The 18566-nt window shown below is 44.5% G+C and overlaps 1 protein-coding gene across 1 annotated transcript; it reads left to right on the top strand.

The window, feature by feature from the left end:
- Nucleotides 1-9739: 9739 nt before the first annotated feature.
- On the top strand, nt 9740-17872 carry UPP1 (uridine phosphorylase 1; the record flags this gene model as incomplete). Its single annotated transcript, XM_084247733.1, has 6 exons — nt 9740-9896; nt 12727-12885; nt 14025-14139; nt 16460-16669; nt 16905-17051; nt 17706-17872. The coding sequence occupies exons 1-6, from the start codon at nt 9819-9821 to the stop codon at nt 17870-17872; spliced, it is 876 nt and encodes a 291-aa protein (XP_084103859.1). The 5' UTR covers nt 9740-9818.
- Between the last annotated feature and the right edge of the window lie 694 nt (nt 17873-18566).

Genomic DNA, 18566 nt, shown 5'->3' with positions numbered 1-18566 from the left:
TTGTGGCTTGGACTAGGCAGTAGAAACCTGGGTTCTGGAATTCCTCCTCTCCCTTTCCACACTAAACCTTAGTTGCCAAACTTTGGCTTCTGTATTGAAGGGACTGCAACACACTTACTAAACACATTTCCTGATTCTTCTAAAGGTTGGAAAAATCCAGCATAATCCTGTTCCTGAATTATTCATTCTGATTCATCAGCTCGGTCTCCTTTCACAGAGTGAATACGTGCTTCCATTATTCATTCTGATTCAGTGCTTCCATTATTCATTCTGATTCATCAGCTCGGTCTCATTCTGATTCATCAGCTCGGTCTCCTTTCACAGAGTGAATACGTGCTTCCCACCACTGCCAGCTTGGTTTGGTCTCTGGAAGTGGACCAGGTCTAAGTGAGTAACTGTCCTGCTCACAAGGGTGTATTGGATATTGGTTCCCATATCTGTTTAAGCTGGTTTAAGGGGAAATGCTTTGAGAGTTAAGAGACTTTCTTTACTCTTTAAACTTTCACTGGGTGGGAGGAGTGACCATATAATTTATCTTCCACTCCCAGATTCTTTTGAGAGTGAAATGAGAATCTGATAATTATGCAAAGAATCCAGGCAAACCTGCATTCATGGTCACCCCATTTAAAAGCACCCTAGGTTATTTAGCTGATAGCTTTCCAAAAGTCTACCTGTTATTCTGCATGAAGTTTGTTATAGAAAGCCTTACTGAGTGCAGGGCGGGGGTGTGCAGAAGGGTCAGTCTTCGGTAGATTCACAGCCTGGAGGGCAAGCATATAGGCCCTGGGAGTGTGTAGCTAAGCAGGGAGGATTCAGGAAGGAGCCTGATGTCTAGCGAAGCTGGTGGGGAGGGAGGAAGCAAGGACTGGACAGGGCAATGGTGTTTTTGGCTCAGAAGCAAGAAAAGCACCAGACCTATAGAGAAATGCCATTCCTGCAATGTCATACAAGTTGATTATCTGTTGCTTGGTATCCTTTTCTGGAAAATAGGGTTTGGAGTCTTTCAGGGGAATCTTTCAGGGAGTATTCTGGTTCAACTGCTGCCCTAGGGGAAGGTGTCTCAAAGTCTTCCACTTTTGAGCTCCTGTCCACCAGCTCCCCAGCCCCAAAGGGAAAAAAAAAAAAGTAGCCTAGAGGGTTCAGATACTTGGGCAAGGTTGCCGTGAGCATGTACTCCTCTCACAGGGGACGTGGCCTGCCTGACAGAAACTGCTGGACCTTAGGCCTCACCTCTGTATGACCCCAACACCCTACTTCCCTCATAGGAGAAATGGAAGCCCAAGAAGGAGGATGTGAATTGGCTGCACACAGAATGAATATACCACCCACTTCCCATGATTGGCAAGACTAGGAGAGATGGAAACCCAGAGGAGAGCTGACAGCTGGAAGCCAGACTTCTCAGACTCTGTACTCTCTGTCTAATGGATGCTGGAAAGGCCTAGAATAATGACCTGAGATTCTGATCCCCAGTTACAGTTCTGATATGTGTGTGGATTTTTCTATTTCCTGTTCTCTAATACCAGCTGAATGTCATTTAGTTCAGCTCAATTCACATACAACCTAGAGATAGAGTCAAATCTCACAGGGTAAGGGTTCAGTCCCTTATCCCATACATCCCTCCAATGCCAAGTAGAAGTCCAGGATGTCACCTGTACTTCTGACCAGCAGGCTGTAGGTCAGAGATTTCAATGATCCTCTCCTTGAATTTTATTAATTTGCTAGAGCTGCTCATAGAACACAGAAGAACAGTTTCCTCACTAGATTACTGGTTTATTAGAAAAGGACATAATTCAGCAAGAGCCAGATGGAAGAGATGCACAGGGCAGAGTGTGGGGAAAGGCCATGCTGTTTCCTAGAATGCCATTCTTCCCTGAATCTCAGTGTGTTCAGCAGCCCAAAAGCTCCCAGAAATCTGTCCTTTTGTGTTTTGTGGAGACTTCATTTCACAGGCTTGGTTGATTAAATCATTGAACATTGGTTGCCATTGAGTCAACCTCGTCGCTCTCTCTGAGGTTGGACTGTAAAGTTCCAACCCTCTAAACAGAGCTGGGTCTCCTGGTGTCAGAGTCATTTGTCTCTAACACAACAAAAGACAACTTTGTTGCTATCATCAGTGAGGAAATTCCAAGAATTTTCAGAGCTCTGCCAGAAACCTGGAAATAGATCAAACATATATTTAATCACAGTAGTACAGACTTAAGGGAACAGCTGACCTTCCTGCCCACTACCTCTTTTCTGCTTCCCTCTTGCCTATGCTTGACCTGTGTCCCTTGATGTTTCAGCATAAAGGGTGGTACTTAAAATTTACTCTTTTCTTAACTCCTTTGCTGAACTGAGTGGTTGTCATTCTATAAACGGGAAAGGGCAAAGCCAGAGGAGGGACAAAGGCAGCCACTGCAGGACAGTTTTGTTCTAGATCCAACTATAATAATTTTCTCTGGTTTTCAGGATTTACAAAGAATAGTCAATGTAGTAACTTTGCTAACAACAGTTACAGATCCCTCTCTCCAAAAGGGACCTTTGGAGTTTTAATTTGGTGAACTCTAGTTTTTTTGATAAATGGCTGGGGAGATACAAAGCTGAGAACACAGCCTGGTTCCACATTATGGATTCCACTTATCCTCACCACTTTTGAGTTAACCTGGCTTCCCTCCCCTGTTTCCAAAGTGGGGCAGTGCTGTTTCCTAAAGGCTAGTGGGGGAGCTAGGAGGCTGTGGGGGCCATGTGCATGGGGACCATTGCTTTGTGAATGGAGTCTTCCCTGAATGTGCTGGGGCTGAGCACTGCCTGTCACATGAGACAAGGCCTTGTCAGTTTTCTAATTACTGAGCCCTGGTATCATGACCGCAGTCTGAGGAGGTGACTTCCCCACCCTGATTTTGAAGTGATATCAGGGCACATCCCTGAGAGATGGGTGCCTTTGCCCTGATCCCTTCCTTATCCATGAGTTGTTTGAGACCTGAAAGGTAGTTCAGATTCTAGAAGGGCGAGGCAGCAGGGTGTTGTTTTGCGGTGGTGTCAAGGCCATTTTCAGTGGGAAACTGGTGAGGACCGATTTCGAGCAAATACCAGTGTACTTTGTCTTTTGGCACATATTTGCTTCCTGTCCTGAAATTGGCCACCCTTAAATCATAAATACACATGTGTGATATCAATATGCCACTTGATTGTGCTGCCTTTCGCAGGTTGGTGTGAGTGGCTCTGCTGATTGTTTGAGTGATCTTGTTTCCTTCTGGAGGGATTCACATTTTTGCATTGGTCTCTCCCAGGATCCTGCCTCCATCGACAGAATGGTGTCCACAGGGCCAGAAACGAAGAATCTTGAAAATCATCTCAAGTAAGGCTCCCCCAAATGCATATCCAGTTGGATTGACTTGAGTTTATTGTGCTTACTTTGTGCTACCTAGTTTTCTAAGGGCTAAAGCCTTTGATTCTTGGGGCAGAGGTTATTGTCTGGAGGGACAAGCTCTGTAGGCTCATAGTGTAGATGGCTGGAGGCCTCCTTGGCTTGTGCCTAGTGCCTCTTAGCTGTGGGGATGTGTTGTCTCAGAAGACCTCTGTGTCCACTGAGGTTCAGCTTATACATGATGACTCTTCTGAAACATATTCCCCTAGCTTTTTTTGGTTCTGTGTCTTAAATGCTTTTTTCTTTGTAGTTTTTCAAATTTCATTTTGTGCTTCATAAGAACCATTTTTATGCTTACTTTGGCATTTCTGAAGAAATAAGAATTTATTTTAATCCCAATTCCTACATGAGCTTTAAATTCACAATTTTTCTAATTTCCTTGCCATCTACTTGTCTAGAGCCTCTGCTGGCATTACCTGGAGACCCTGTCCTACTTCAGTGGACTCCCTTCGTCCCAGTGACCTCTGAGCTTGATAACTGGGTTGTATAGCTTTGGGCACTCACACATGGGCTTCTTCCTCAGTCCATTCCTAGGAGGTTTCTCAGGGATTCTTCTGACCTCCTGGGCCCTCTGGAGTATCATGTGGTGGTTATAAGTCCAGGTCATAATTCTACGTGAATACCTGTCCTAGCTCCTTAATTCTTGTAGGTTTTGAGGTCTGTTTTCACATTTTAGGTGCCCTAGTTTTAGGCGCCCTGGTTATCACCTGCAGAGATAACCTTTATTAAAGTAATAGTGTCCCTGGCACTTTCCGTCATTGACAAAAATGACCAATCCATAATTTCTGAGTATCTTCCCAGTAGACTGAGGCCCTTGGGGTACTGGTGGAGGTTTGTGGTTGGAGTGAAGGTTGGGGAAGGGTGGGCTGACCTTCAAGTGCCATGTATATGACTTAACTGGAGAGTGGCCCCTTCCCTTCATTTAGGAATTTCTTTCCCTTCCCTTGGTAGATTTTTTTTTTAAGATTTATTTATGTATACAAGAACTGGGATGCAGGCCAGGGGGGTGAGAGGATTCACCAGAGACAGAGTGGGGAACAGAGCAGACGGTTTGACTGAAATACAGTGCTGAGGGGAGCAGCAGGAGAGACAGGAGAGGTCTGCTGCGCCATGTGGGTCAGCTCCCCAGCAGGGGATCAAACTCCAGCTGCAGTGGCTGTCCATAGATAGCTTCATAGTGCTGAGACTTAACTCCTTGCACCATCAGGGAAGCCCCCTCCCTCAGTAGTTTTATTGTCAACTACTGACTTGTCACAATCCCCCAATGGTGTTAAGAGTCTGAAGTCTGGCTCATGAGTGCAGCTTGTTAACAAAGATGTGTCTGTGAAATTTACAAATGGGCATTCAGAAGGAACCTATTTTCTACAGTGTTTGTGAGTTTTAAATGAATTACTACATCTTAGCTGTTAACAATATCATTTCTACTACAAAGCCCAATGCTTTTCATCTTACTAATCTGTATGTTCCTTATGGTTTGTGCAGAGAATGATGTGGGGCTGGTATTAGATCTGGTTGACATTCCTTGAGCTCTCCCTTCCTTATTCTCTTCTTGTTCCCTTGAGTACCTGGCCCAGGCATTGGGACCAGTATGTGGAATGTTGGGTAGTGAATGGTGGATAGTGTTTCTCTCCATGCTGAGAAACTCCTGGAATGTGAAGCTAGTTTTTAGTTATCATCTAATACATTGCTTTTACATAGTAGATTTTCAACAAATATTTGTTAAATGAAGAAAGTAGCAGAAGAAAACAAGAGAAAGTCACTTGGAATTGAATGTGGACTAGGGAAATAATTTTCCATGTAATATGTCTTTGAATTATTATTTTAAGATCCTCTAAAAAAACAGTTTGAGTATGTTCTGGTCACTTTGTTGCAGGTCCAATTTACTTATTTTAATGTCATTGCCAGTCTTCATGGTTACACCCTATTTATTTCTCCACTTCCTCCTGGAATCAAAAAGAAAAGAAAGGTTTTCTATTTTGAAATATGTGACAAAGTTTTCTTAATCATTTCCTGTTTTGTCATTTCCAAAGCATGGCCATCACCGCTTCTATTGGGTACTTTCTGTTTTCATAACATCCTGAAGGAAAATAGGATACAGAATTACATTAACAATAATTGTCGGGCCTCCCCGGTGGCGCAGCGGTTGAGCGCTGGGTTGTGAAGCTGCCCGCGGCCTCTGTGGCGCCGGTTCGATCCCTGGCTGCTCCCCCGCCACCGGAGGAGGGTCCCGCATGACGCGCAGACCTCTCCTGCCGCCCGCTGCTCCCCTCAGCAGTGTACTTCGGTCCTTCTGCCTGCTCTGCTCCCTGCTCTGGCTCTGGTGAATTCTCTCACCCTCCCGTGCTTCTGACTGTACCCAGTGCTTGTATAAACAAACAAACAAACAAACAAATAAATAAAACATGCCTCTATTAAAAAAAAAAAAACAATAATTGTCATTGAAGGATCTTAAAATGCTTAAACTGTTATGTTGGCAGAATTTCAAAAACACTTTTCTTGGCAACATTTTGGGATTATCCTAACTACTCATATGTCTGCATTGGGATCCATGGAATGTGGTCTCTGAACTAAGTGGTGGAATGAAACTGCCTAAATCTGGAGCGCAACCTGACCTAGTCAGGGATGGTCAGAGTCTTAGGGGCAAATAAGGATTCTGCCTGGGGCACAATTTTCAGCATCTTTGTCCCAGGTGTGGTAATAAGAGTGAGCAGTTGGCAAGTACCATGAATGATGAATTGCAGTCTATCAATCCAGAGATGTCTGAAACCTAGAATGTGTTTCAGTGTAAGTTAAGTTGTGTTCTACTCTAGGGAAGTATGATGGAAAATGTGGGAAGGGTGAAAGGAGGAAACAATTGACAGAGAAGAGTAAGCAGCAGGAAGAGTCAGGGTCTGAGCCTGGTGTCTGTTATTGATGCCACACTAGATAGAACAGGAGATAGAGAATGTGATAGATGTAGCAGATAAAGCAGGCAAGGGTTTTTCACCCTTGTTTTGCTGCTCTGTGGGAATTCAGAAACAAAGAAGGTATGGCCATGGCCTGTAAGAGTTTTTCGTCATTGGAGATAAAGTTAATATATTAGTGGATTATAAGAAGAGTGATAAAGTATTATAAACTTCTCCTGGAGAATGAGTGAGTCTGGAATGGAGAGTCTTGCTGTGCCTGGGAAGCAGAGCAGATGGCCAGGGTGGGAATTGGGATGTCTAGTTAGGAGCAGGGGACCAATGAGGGCCAGCTTGAGGCAGAGTCACGATGAGAACATGCCAAGGGAAAGGCAGGGCTACAAAAAAGTGAGAATTGGTTAGGAGTCCTGAGTCTTAGAGTAGGTGGAAATGAGTCAAGGAACATCAACATGAAGGCAGGGACATTCAAAACCTTTGCTGAGTTTTCAAGCAATCCATAGGGTGCATTCTTAGGAATTTAAAAGCCAGCAGAAAGGATGGCTAGAAGTTTTGTGGGTGTTAAGTCAATTTTTATATAGGCTAAAATGTTCGTGTGCTGTGACACAAAGCTTATCACATGCAAACTCTCTGAGACCACTGGGTGCTCTTTCACAGGGTCCTTTAATCCATATTTGCTCTTGACCACCTTTACATTCTAAGCCCCTTGCACCATTTCCCTCAATTTTAATGGAGAAAGGAGGGCTGGCCCTCAAGTGCCACATATATGACTTAACTGGGGCATAGCCCTTTTCCATGGCTGAAGACCACCCAGCTGGTGCCTCTTAGGTGTCATTGCAATGACACCAACGTCCATCTATACAACTTCCTTTTAGATACTGCCACACCTCAATATGTTCAAAGGTGAATCCCATGTTTATCTCTGAACTTAAACTTCTACCACTTGGATTCTCTCACTTAGTTGGTGACCCTGACAATTAGAAGGTTAGAAATCTTGGACTCATCTTACTTTCTCTTTATCTTACAGATAGATTCAACTAGAACTGTATGTTTGGTTGATTTTTAGCTTCTGCAGGGTTTTCAGCTCCCTGTGCTTGGTTCAAGGCTCAGATGTCTGCCCTGAGACCACTGGGTACTCTTTTATGGGGTTAACCTAACCCCAGGTGGGCTTTCCCCTCCTTAAGCTGACTTACTGCTGCTGGAGTGAGAGTTCTAGGTGATATCTTTTACTAATTCCTATCCTAAGTCTGGACTTGGCATCCAATCTCCCCCAGATCAGGAGGAGTCAATCTTGTACCTACATTCCCAGTACTTGTACCCTCTTGAGCCCTGCTGAGGGTACAAGAACATAGCAAGCACCATGCTGTCAAATGCCCCAGCTTTGGCTCAGTCTGCTTCCTTTCCTGGGAGTTACCTCCTTATTTTAAATCCCTCATGAAGAATTTTGCACATTCCTCTAAACCTGTAATGAGATCTTTTTTTACTGTCAAGTGCCAGAGAGTAAATATCTTCAGTTTTGGGGATGTAAGTCTGTCATAACTACTCAACTCTGCCTTTGTAGATTAACACAAAAGCAAGTGTGGATAAAAGCTAATGGGATGAGTGTGGGGTGTGCAGCAAACTCCAGTAGACGGTGTTCGGCTGGGGTTGTCCTGTGGGCTGCAGATACCGACTCTGCTCTGAACTTATTTAGAAGCTGTCCTTCCCTGGATTCTGCCCCCTTTCTCCATCTTAGAGAAGTTAACACTGTCTTGTCAATTGATTTTGCTTCCATTAGCTTTTCTCAAGAGATGTGAGCCCCTTGGAGGCAGGAGCCATCTTGAAGTGATCATTGAGGTCTGACAGTGACTGATGTAGACTAGGTATTCAGTGCAGTTTTTTAACTCATAATTTTGTTACTAATTGTTCACAGATAACTTGTTTTCCCAGGAAATAATCTGTTATCATACGGAAAGCATAAATAAATGTAAATAGAAGTTGACATTAGAGCTATCCAGTACATATATTTGGTAGGGAAATGTGTATTTTCAGTTAGATTTTGAAGTATTGTCTGACAAACTTCCCAAACACTCATCTCCCCTGGGAAGAGGCCCCTGGGAAAAGGTCCCCTGAGTCACAATAAAGTATCTTTTTACATATAAAACTGTGAGTTTGGCAATGGATTGACTTGATGGGCTTGGTTTAAATAGGTGTGTGGATGTACAAGTCCACCTGTGTACATCACTGTTAAATCAGTTGACAAGGTGCTGGGACCCTACTCTCTTCTTGTTCCCCTTTTGCACAGAGTTAGACTGAGGTGGAATGTGATTAGTGCATTGTGTCACATTCAGAAGGAAGAAGCAGAAGGTCCTGGTTTTTCTGAGTTGGAATCTATGTCTGATTCCCTCTGCATCCCTGACACGTGGCAGGCTGGGTCACTGCTGAGCAGAAACCTGTCTTGCGGGGCTCTTGTTGAGAGAGCTCTTAGCTCTCTCTTGTTGAGAGAGATATCTGCGGACAGGACAGACTGTAGACCTGGAGCACCTATTTTTGTAAATGAAGTTTTGGGACACAACCGACTCCTTACATGTTGTCTGAAGTTTCTTTCATGGGACAACAGCAGAGTTGAGAAGTCTAGACCCAGCAGTGTGCTGTCCAATGGAAATGTAATGTGAACTGCATAAACTCTCTGGTAGCCATATTGAGAAAAGGCTGCCTTATCTTGTCTCTCTTGTTGGACATGGGGCATCATGCTGGTTAGTGAAACAAGGCAAGAAAAAGAAAAAATGAGCACAAATTGGGTGATAGAATCAAAGGCATTTTTTCCTCCTCTTTCCACCCATATTTCCTATGGTGAGTGTATTATTTTTAAAATAAATCTATGTTGGATGAACTTGAGTTGGAAAGCAATTGATTAATTGATTCTACTCTTATGTGGGGTAATTTGGCATTTTGATCTTTATGCTTTTGTATGATGGCCTTTCTCTTTTTTTTTTTTTTTTTTTAAGAAGGGTCTATTCTTTTTTTTTTTTTTTTTGTGAGATTTATTTATTTCTTTATACAAGCACTGGGTTACAGTCAGAAGCGCGGGAGGGTGAGAGAATTCACCAGAGCCAGAGAGGGGAACAGAACAGGCAGACTGATGACATATACTGCTGAGGGGAGCAGCGGGCGGCAGGAGAGGTCTGCGCGCCATGTGGGACCCTTGCCCGGTGGCTGGGCATCGAACCAGCGCTGCAGAGGCTGCGGGCAGCTTCGCAACCCAGCGCTCAACTGCTGTGCCACTGTGGAGGCCCAGCCTTTCTCTTTTTTTAATGGCTCTCCAAATGGATCAGCAGGAAGGAGAAGGGGCAGACTCTGCTGGGGAAGTAGGATCCCCTGTGCTGCTGGGGTGTCTCATCTCAGCGTCTTAGGATATGGGGTACTTCCATGATCTTGGAACCTGCTGGATCCTGGGGTTCTATAAATCTTGTACCTTCCTGTTTTGTGACAGCAACTGCTTTGTACGACCTTGCAACCCACATGTAGCAACAATGAAAGAAGATGTTCTCTACCATTTCAACCTCAGCACTAGCACTCACAATTTCCCAGAGATGTTTGGGGATGTGAAGGTAAAAGTGGGGCATTTAATTCTGGGGGTTTGTCTTAAGATCTTCCTCCTCCTAGGTGACATGGACACACTTCCTCACAGAGGGTTGAAATAACAGAGGTAATGAAGTTACATGCTTAACAGATTTTTGTGAGTTGTTACTTTTCATGGATATGAACTAGTAAATGAAAGAAAACGATCTTAATTGCTGCCATTTTGTCTCTAATTACTCTTACAAATTAGTATAAAATAGAAACACTATAAAATAAATTTTTCTTCATTGAGAGACTAGAAAACAAAGGAGCACAAAACATTTTTCAGGGGAACAGGAGAGAATAAGTGGCGCATACAGCATCTGCTTGACATTTAAAACACATGTTGATATTCTTTTTTTTTTTTAAAGATTTATTTATTCATGCGTATAAGAACTGGGATATGAGCCAGATGCACAGGAGTGTGAGAGGATTCACCAGAGACAGAGCGGGGAACAGAACAGGCAGACTGACTGACGAAATACACTGCTGAGGGGAGCAGCGGGCAAGACAGGAGAGGTGTGTGGTGCCATGTGGGCATCTCACTGGCCGTCCAGGAATCGAACCCATACTGCAGAGGCTGTGGACAGCTTCACAGCGCTGTGCTCAACCGCCTGCACCACCAGGGGAGGCCCACATGCTGATATTCTTAATTGTCTTTTAGTAGTTTATTTTGCTGAATATAGCTTCAAGTCTGTTTTTCCTACAATGTCTAAGTTCCTCATTGCTGATGTTTCCTAATACAGACGTATTGAAATGTCTAATCCCTGTGGGTAAGGGTGTTTGGAATTAGAAGTTGAAAAGACCAGGCTGCTACCTGGAGTCAGCTCTGGGCTCTTCACGGGGTTCATTTTAGGTTCTGGGACAACGTCCCAACTGTTCTTAATGTATTGATATTCTTTTTTTTTAATTTTATGTATTTTTTACACCATTTTTCATTTTTTTACAATGTATGCATTTTCATCTTGACAACACTAATGATAAAGGACTGATCACAAAAATCTACAAAGAGCTGATGAGACTCAACAAAAACAAATAACACAGTCAAAAAAATGGGCAGAAGATGCACCTTCCCCGGTGGCGCAGCGATTGAGCTCTGGGTTGTGAGGCCACCCGCAGCCTCTGCAGCGCAGGTTTGATCCCTGGCTGCCGGGGGAGGGTCCCAAATGACATGCAGACCTCTCCTGCCACCCAGTGCTCCCCTCAGCTGTGTACTTTGTCAGTCTGCCTGTTCTGTTCCCCGCTCTGGCTATGGTGAATTCTCTCACCCTCCTATGCTTCTGACTGTACCCAGTGCTTGCATAAATCAATCAATCTTTAAAAAAAAAAGCTAACTTATTTTTTTTTAATAATAAATTTTATTTTTATATTCCCCATACAATTGCAGCCCCCCCATTCTGACCCCAATCCCTCCCCTCCCGCCCCCGCCCCCCTAATAGTGTCTCTGGTTCATAGTTTTTTGTTGATTTTGATTTTCACTTTCTTATAGTTATTCATTTTCCTGGTCCCTTATTTAAAAGCTAACTTACTTATTAAAAAAATGGGCAGAAGAGCTAAAAAGGAACTTCTCCAAAGAGGAAATGCAAATGGCCAACCGGCATATGAAAAAATGTTCTGCATCCCTTGCAATCAGGGAAATGCAAATCAAAACTACCATGAGATACCATCTTACACCAGTGAGAATGGCACATATTAAAAAAACTAGCAACAACAAATGTTGGTGAGGATGTGGAGAAAAAGGAACTTTCCTGCACTGCTGGTGGGAGTGCAAACTAGTCCCACTGATTGATATTCTTTCAAGGTTTTTTTTTTATGACTATGGAAATTTCCTTTTTCATGTTTCGGGACTAATAATTCTTTCATTATCAAACTCTTTAAAACTAGCCTATTTGATTTTTGTGTGTAATACAATGAATAGTAAGTTTTTTTATAAGGCCCCTTTCTTTTCTTTCTTGAGAGATGTCTACTCTTGATAATGACCAACTCTTGAGACTACCCCCCTTTCTAGCCCCTGGCTCTTTGCATGTATTGGTCACTTTGCCCTAGACAGCCCAGCAAGTTAGAGTTAAAATTCCATGTTACAGATGGACTGTGGGGCCCTGGTCATACAGTGAGGACTTTGGACCAGATTATTCTAACCAGTATATAAAAGGTCCCCTTTTATATACTGAACTGCTGTCCCCGAGTAAGAAAGATCAGGCAGTCGTGGAACCTGGGATTGCTGTCCCAGAGAGAGCAAGGGACTAATTTTCCTGTGCTTTATAGCGCTGATTGCTTAGTACTGCTGGAACCTCCTGCATGAGGGGTGTTCCATGACCCAGCGATTCTTTTTTTTTTTTTTTATGATTTATTTATTTATACAAGCACTGGGTACAGTCAAAAGTGCGGGAGGGTGAGAGAATTCACCAGAGACAGAGTGGGGAGCAGAACAGGCAGACAGACGAAATACACTGCTGAGGGGAGCAGAAGGAGCAGCAGGAGAGGTCTGTGCGCCATGTGGGACCCTCGCCGGCGGCTGGGAATTGAACCGGTACTGCAGAGACTGCGGGCAGCTTCGCAGCCCAGCGCTCAACCGCTGTGCCACAAGGGGAGGCCCGACCCAGTGATTCTTAAATGTATGTGTGTCAGAGTCACCATGATGGCTTACTAACATACCATTACTGGACCCTCAGAAATAGAAGGTCCCACTTGGGGCCAGGGAACCTGCGTTTCTAGCAAGTTCTAGGTGGTGCTGAAGTTGCTGTTTGGGCCCTACTTTGAGGATCCTTTTACATATTGTGCTGTGCCTGCACTGATGGGGGCTCTGTTCTCTGTTCATAGTTTGTGTGTGTTGGAGGAACCCCTTCCCGAATGCAAACCTTCATCAGAAACCTGGCCCCTGACCTGGGCCTTAGCATCCCCGGTGCAGATTATCCCAACATCTGTGAGGGGACTGACCGCTATGCCATGTTTAAAGCCGGGCCGGTGCTGTCAATCAGTGTGAGTAACTGCCCCGTGTGGTGGGCTCTGTCCTCGGTACTGCAGACTCCTGCGACGCTCCACACATGCAGACCTCTGTTGCTTCAACACGATCTTACTCTATCATACTAGGAACAAAGTGAGTCCCAAATCTGGCTGTTGAGATAGGCGGGTCCCAAGGCCCAGCCCCTCCTGGCTCGGTGTCCAGGAGAGACCACTATACAGTGCGAACATAAATCCAGCTTTACTCGGCTATGTGCATGTGGGATAGATCTCAGGTTAGAGACACAAAAGGAGGGTGTCCTGTGTAAATTAGTACTGTGACAAAAGCATGACCAGCCCCCAAGCCTCCAGTCCCTTCCCCACCTCACAATGATTTCCTTTATATACATTTTGATCTATAATGAGAGTGAACACATAAATTTCTGGTATTTCCCAAAGGAGTCTGCATTATTTAGTTTGGTTCTCTTTGTAGGCATGAGTTCTGGGATGAGTTCTGATATTTCTCTGGGATGTCCAGCAACAGCATCCATCATCCAGAGTACACCGTGAGCCAAGATAGTATTTAGCTCCAGAAATTCACAGCTGCACTTCCCATGTAGACTCTGGCAAAAACACTCTCAAAGGAGTACCTCTGTCTTAGCAGCTGCACAGAATCTGCGAGGGGTGTTGGGGGGTTGTTGTGGAAGATCTGACTCTGGAAGGCTCTGAGACACTGCTGGGGGCACTGACAAAGACAGAACTAAGGAGGTGCTGGTGGATTTCTTGGTGTGGCTGAAGCAGAGGGAAGTGAAAAGAGAGAAACTCCAATAGACTTACATGGGTGGGGTGTTTGTGCAGGGTCTCCAGAGCAAGAGGGCTGTTTGGTACCCGGTGATAGCAGGCTGTTGCTCCTCTACAGAGCTGCTTCCCATTCTTCAGTGGCTATCTATTTCCTGGGGTGTGGGGATCAGATTGAATTTTCTACAATGCTTATGCAGTAATTACCATGAGAAAAAAATTTGATGCAGCAAATTGTACACATTTTGACATGTCCCAAAGCGTTAAGTTTTAAAATTTGTATTTTGAAGTTCACCTTCTGTTATTACCAGTTTGAAATGCACCACAGACATCACAAAGGCACCCTAGAGCTTAACTTGGGCATTTCTTCCTGCTTCCAGCACGGGATGGGCATTCCTTCCATTGCCATTATGCTACACGAGCTCATCAAGCTGCTGTACCACGCCAGGTGCTCTGGCGTCACCATCATCCGCATCGGCACCTCCGGTGGGATAGGTATGGGTCAACATGGAGTGGATGGGGACCTGCAGCCCCCCTGAGGTGGGCCAGTGTAGGGTAGACTTGGATACTGTGAGCTTCTACCGTGGTTTGCAAAGAAAGTTCATTATCAGGACGTGGGAAGCTTGTTTTGTTATTTGTTTATTTTGCCCATTTTCCTAATCCACACCAGAGAAAGGCACCAGGTCAAGCCTCTGCAGATGATTTTCTGCAGATGATTTTAGGGTCACACCCTTTGTGCCTTCTGGTTTGTTCGAATCTCTCCTTTTGTTCTTTCTAATTTCTTTCTCCTTTCCTTTGCTGACTCCCAATCCTTTTCCTGTAAGGATTTGAAGCACCTTATCAGAAAACTTCCTGGAAAATCAGAGAGGTAGGAGAGAAATGAAATACAAAATTAAGATAAGTGTCCTCAAGTTGCCTCAACATATTTGTTCCATTTAAATCACAGAGATAGCAAAGAAAGAAAAAGATGCAATAAGAAAGAAAAATTCTGAAGGTGTGTTGAATTTTAAGTCACAGTTCATTAGTGAGATTTTGCTTCACATTAGCTATTTTCTCATCTGGGGTCCCAAGTGTGCTAAGAACTAGTTCCAGTGATTCTGGAATTCCAGCTCCTACCAAGGAGCTGCCTGAATGAGTCTGGTGTTGCCTGATTGTCACTGGCTGGGCCTGTGCCCATTTGTCTCTGACTTCCTGGATTTATAGCAATTCTAGAATTTAGGTTTTCTGACCATGAGAGAATTTTGTGAACCCCAAATCTTCTGGCACATTATCGCATTTTTTTTTTCCTTCTCTAAAGAGACAGACTGGTTTGTAAAATCTGTGCTTCCAGGATTAAATATTTAAAGAAGTTGTTCCCGGGGAAACAGCATTACCATGAGCTTCTTGGTCCTGCAGATTTCATCTTTGATGACATCAGCAGCAAGATGCCCACAGCTGTGCCAGGGTCTGCCAGGAACACCTGCAGTCATTCTCGAGTTCTTACTTTGGAGGGCATTTTAAAATCAATAATCAGAATCCTTCTGGCGAGAGTAGTGTAGACTTCGAGTTTCCAGGCAGAAGAGCTCCAGAGAGAAACAGTAACAGTGAGATGGTAGCACCCCAAATAACAAGTCCCCAAATAACACAAAGCATACTCAGGGTGGCTATGGAGTTTTTGATTGACATGAGAACAAAAGAACCCCCCAAACAGTCACCAGATTCTCCTGGGAAAGAGAATCTGGTTTGTCCTGGTTTTTCCATAAAAGCATTAAATGTGGGGGCTCTAGCATAGACCTCTTGATTTGTTCTCATTTTTTAATATTTAGGAAAACTAGTTTCATATTAAAATAACCAGAAAGGTTCATGGTCAAATTTCATGCACCATTTTAAAAAGACCCCAAAATAAGCAGTGTCCTGATGAACATGACAACACAGCAGCCGATATGGGGAGGGGTTTACTGATCCTGATTTGAGGATGAACCTGAGAACTGAGGCACCTTGGCTATTCTGGGCCCCTGATTCCAGGACAGGTGCTAGCCAGAGTTTTCTTCAGGTTAAAACTCAATGGAGGAGAAAAGCCTAGAGGCAAATCTAAATTGATCAGAACATAGGTCAGAGTGGTGAGGCAAAGTCCAGATGAACATAACACAGAGCAGACAGCTAGATCTAAGCAATTTGTCCTGGTTTTTCCTCAAAAACAGTGAATGTGGGGGCTCTAGGACAGACCTCTTGATTTCACTCTCATTTTTTACTGTTTAGGAAAATGAATTTCACATTAAAATAATCAGAATTTTTCATGGTCAAATCCCATGCACCATTTTTAAAAGACCCCAAAATAAGCAGTGTCCTAATGAACATGACAACACCCCAGGAAAATTTGCCCAACAAATGTATAAGCCAGAACATAATGGTGCATCTATACCACACTGGATGGAGTTGCATGTGGGCACTTGAAGTTTATTGCCTAATTTTTGCATTTACTTGAGATCCTAAGCAATAAAAATGTATGAAATAAGGACTGATTAAACACATGGTAACCATCACAAGTGCCAGAAAATAAAAACTAGCAATGTCTGGAAAGCACATTTATACCAGGAGGGGAAGGCTCTTGGCAATTTCTTCTTCTTGTATACTTTTCTCCTCCATATTATCTATCATGGTTATACATTAATTACCTTTATCACCAGAAAAAAAAATGATGCAGCAAGTAGATCTTTACCTATTTCTTTTTGTAACTTATTAGATGCTTTAGTTTGTGGGTGCAGAGAGGGATCACTTTCCCTTCTGCTGTGCCCTCCCTGTCCACCCCATGTGGCTGACACTCCTTCTCCTCCAGGGCTGGAGCCTGGCTCTGTGGTCATCACCCAGCAGGCAGTAGATGCCTGCTTCAAGCCTGAGTTTGAGCTGGTGGTCCTGGGGAAGCCAGTGGTTCGGAGCACAGACTTGGATGAGCAGCTCGTGAGGGAGCTGGCGCAGTGCTCTGAGGACCTGAGCCAGTTCCCCACTGTTGTGGGCAACACCATGTGTACCCTGGACTTCTATGAAGGTAAGAGGGCAGGTCTCACTTGCCGGCTCAGGCTGGTCTCCTACTTGAGGGTCTCCATAATGGCCCAGGTCCCTGTCTCATCAATGTTTTCTTGGCTGTTGTCACTCTCTGTGAGTGGGCAGTCCGGGCTCAGAGCACCTGGGGGGCTTCCTCCTGGGGAACCATGGCCTGGGCGTGTAGTAAGAGCTTCACATCTGTTCATGGCCAGCTCACCCATGTCTCCATGTGTTTTCAGGGCAAGGCCGTTTGGATGGTGCTCTCTGCTCCTACACAGAAAAGGACAAGCAGGAGTATCTGCAGGCAGCCTACATGGCCGGCATCCGGAACATTGAGATGGAGTCCTTGGTCTTTGCAGCCATGTGCAGAGCGTGTGGTCTCCGAGGTGGGCTGGCACTTGGTTACTCAGCTCTCTTCTCACTCTTCCCAGCCTGTTGACAGCGTTGGTTCTCCTCTTCAGCAACTCTTCCCAGGGAACGTGCCACCAGCATCTGCCTCCCGCCCACCCACCCCCAAAGTGTGTTTTTGACCTGCTGACATGGCACACCCTGTGCCCAGATGTCCTTTGATGGCCCTGTGGTCAGATGCAAGAATAGCTTGCCTCTGAGCTAGGGGAGAAAGAGGTTGGAAAGGCCCACCTCCACTTAGATCAGGTTTTGCAGCCAGCCCACCAATATTGTACCTGACTTTCAGTGTTCTTTGACTTCTGAATTGGGGTTAATCCACCCAGGATTGTCGCTCTTCACAGTCCAACACTGCCTTCCAGAATTCCTACTTCCCTGGCACTGTGCTGTTAAAGGCAGTACAGGGTCTCCCACTCAGGTCCGAGGATTTGCTGGGGAATTTCTTTTGGAAGCAAAAGGCAGTGGAGAATAAGGAGAGAATAAAGGGTAGCACAAGGAGGGAGGAGCCTTCTAGACCTTTCTTTTCTCTCCATCGCCCAACACACAGCGGGTGGTCTCACCAGCCCCTCCCTTGACTGTCTCTGAGCTCATGGAGACATCTGACACTCTCACGTGGTGGTCTTTGTTCTTTGCAGCGGCTGTGGTGTGTGTCACGCTTCTGGACCGCTTGAAAGGGGATCAGATCAGCAGCCCTCACGAGGTCCTGGATGAGTACCAGCAGCGGCCTCAGAAGCTGGTGGGCCACTTCATCAAGAAGTGCCTTAGTAGCTCTTCCTCTTCCTCCTCTGCAGGATGTCTCTGATTTATAATTGTCCATTTTTGCTTTGTGGTGTGAGGTAGAGGGATCAGAGAGCAGGAGGAAGGAGCACAGGGGACTGTGGTGATGGTGCATGGGTGCCTTGGGGAAGGAAATTCTATGGGGATTACATCTGAGGCGGAGGGAAGCAAATATTGTTTAAAAATGAACAATGATGTAAAAAAAAAAAAGTGCCTTGGTGTGATCTGAAGTCCCTGTACCTCCCGGATCAGTGGTCCTGATTGTTTGCAAATAAAATCATTGTCAACCCCCCTTTTGTATGACTCAGAACATATTATATAAGTATTTAGGGAATTGAGGTAAATTTCAGGGGCAAAGAACCCTGCATTAACTACCCTGCATTAACTACCCAAATTTCTATTTGTTGGGTTTCATTGGAGTGTTTTAGCCTGATTTAGGTTTTCTTTCAGAACATTTCTCTGAATATTTGAAATATTTCTAGGGGAAATTTCAAACTTTCAAATTTCAGTAGGTTTAGATTTTACACTGTTAAGCAAGAAATCTAATTAGAGTGTCATAAAACTTATATCCTGATGCATTTTAAAAATTCTGTATATTACTTATAACGAGTGCTGAAAACCAAAGGTGCCGGGACCAGGTGTTTGAGAATAAATGCACACAGGGACATATACTGTTTCCAAGTTACTTTCAGCCACATTTCTGTAGTTATCTACGTCAG

The sequence above is a fragment of the Talpa europaea genome, assembly GCF_964194135.1.
Source record: "Talpa europaea genome assembly, chromosome: 11".
NCBI lineage: Eukaryota > Metazoa > Chordata > Mammalia > Eulipotyphla > Talpidae > Talpa > Talpa europaea.
Note: the sequence above shows the minus strand (reverse complement) of the source record. Positions and strands in the feature narration are given on the sequence as shown.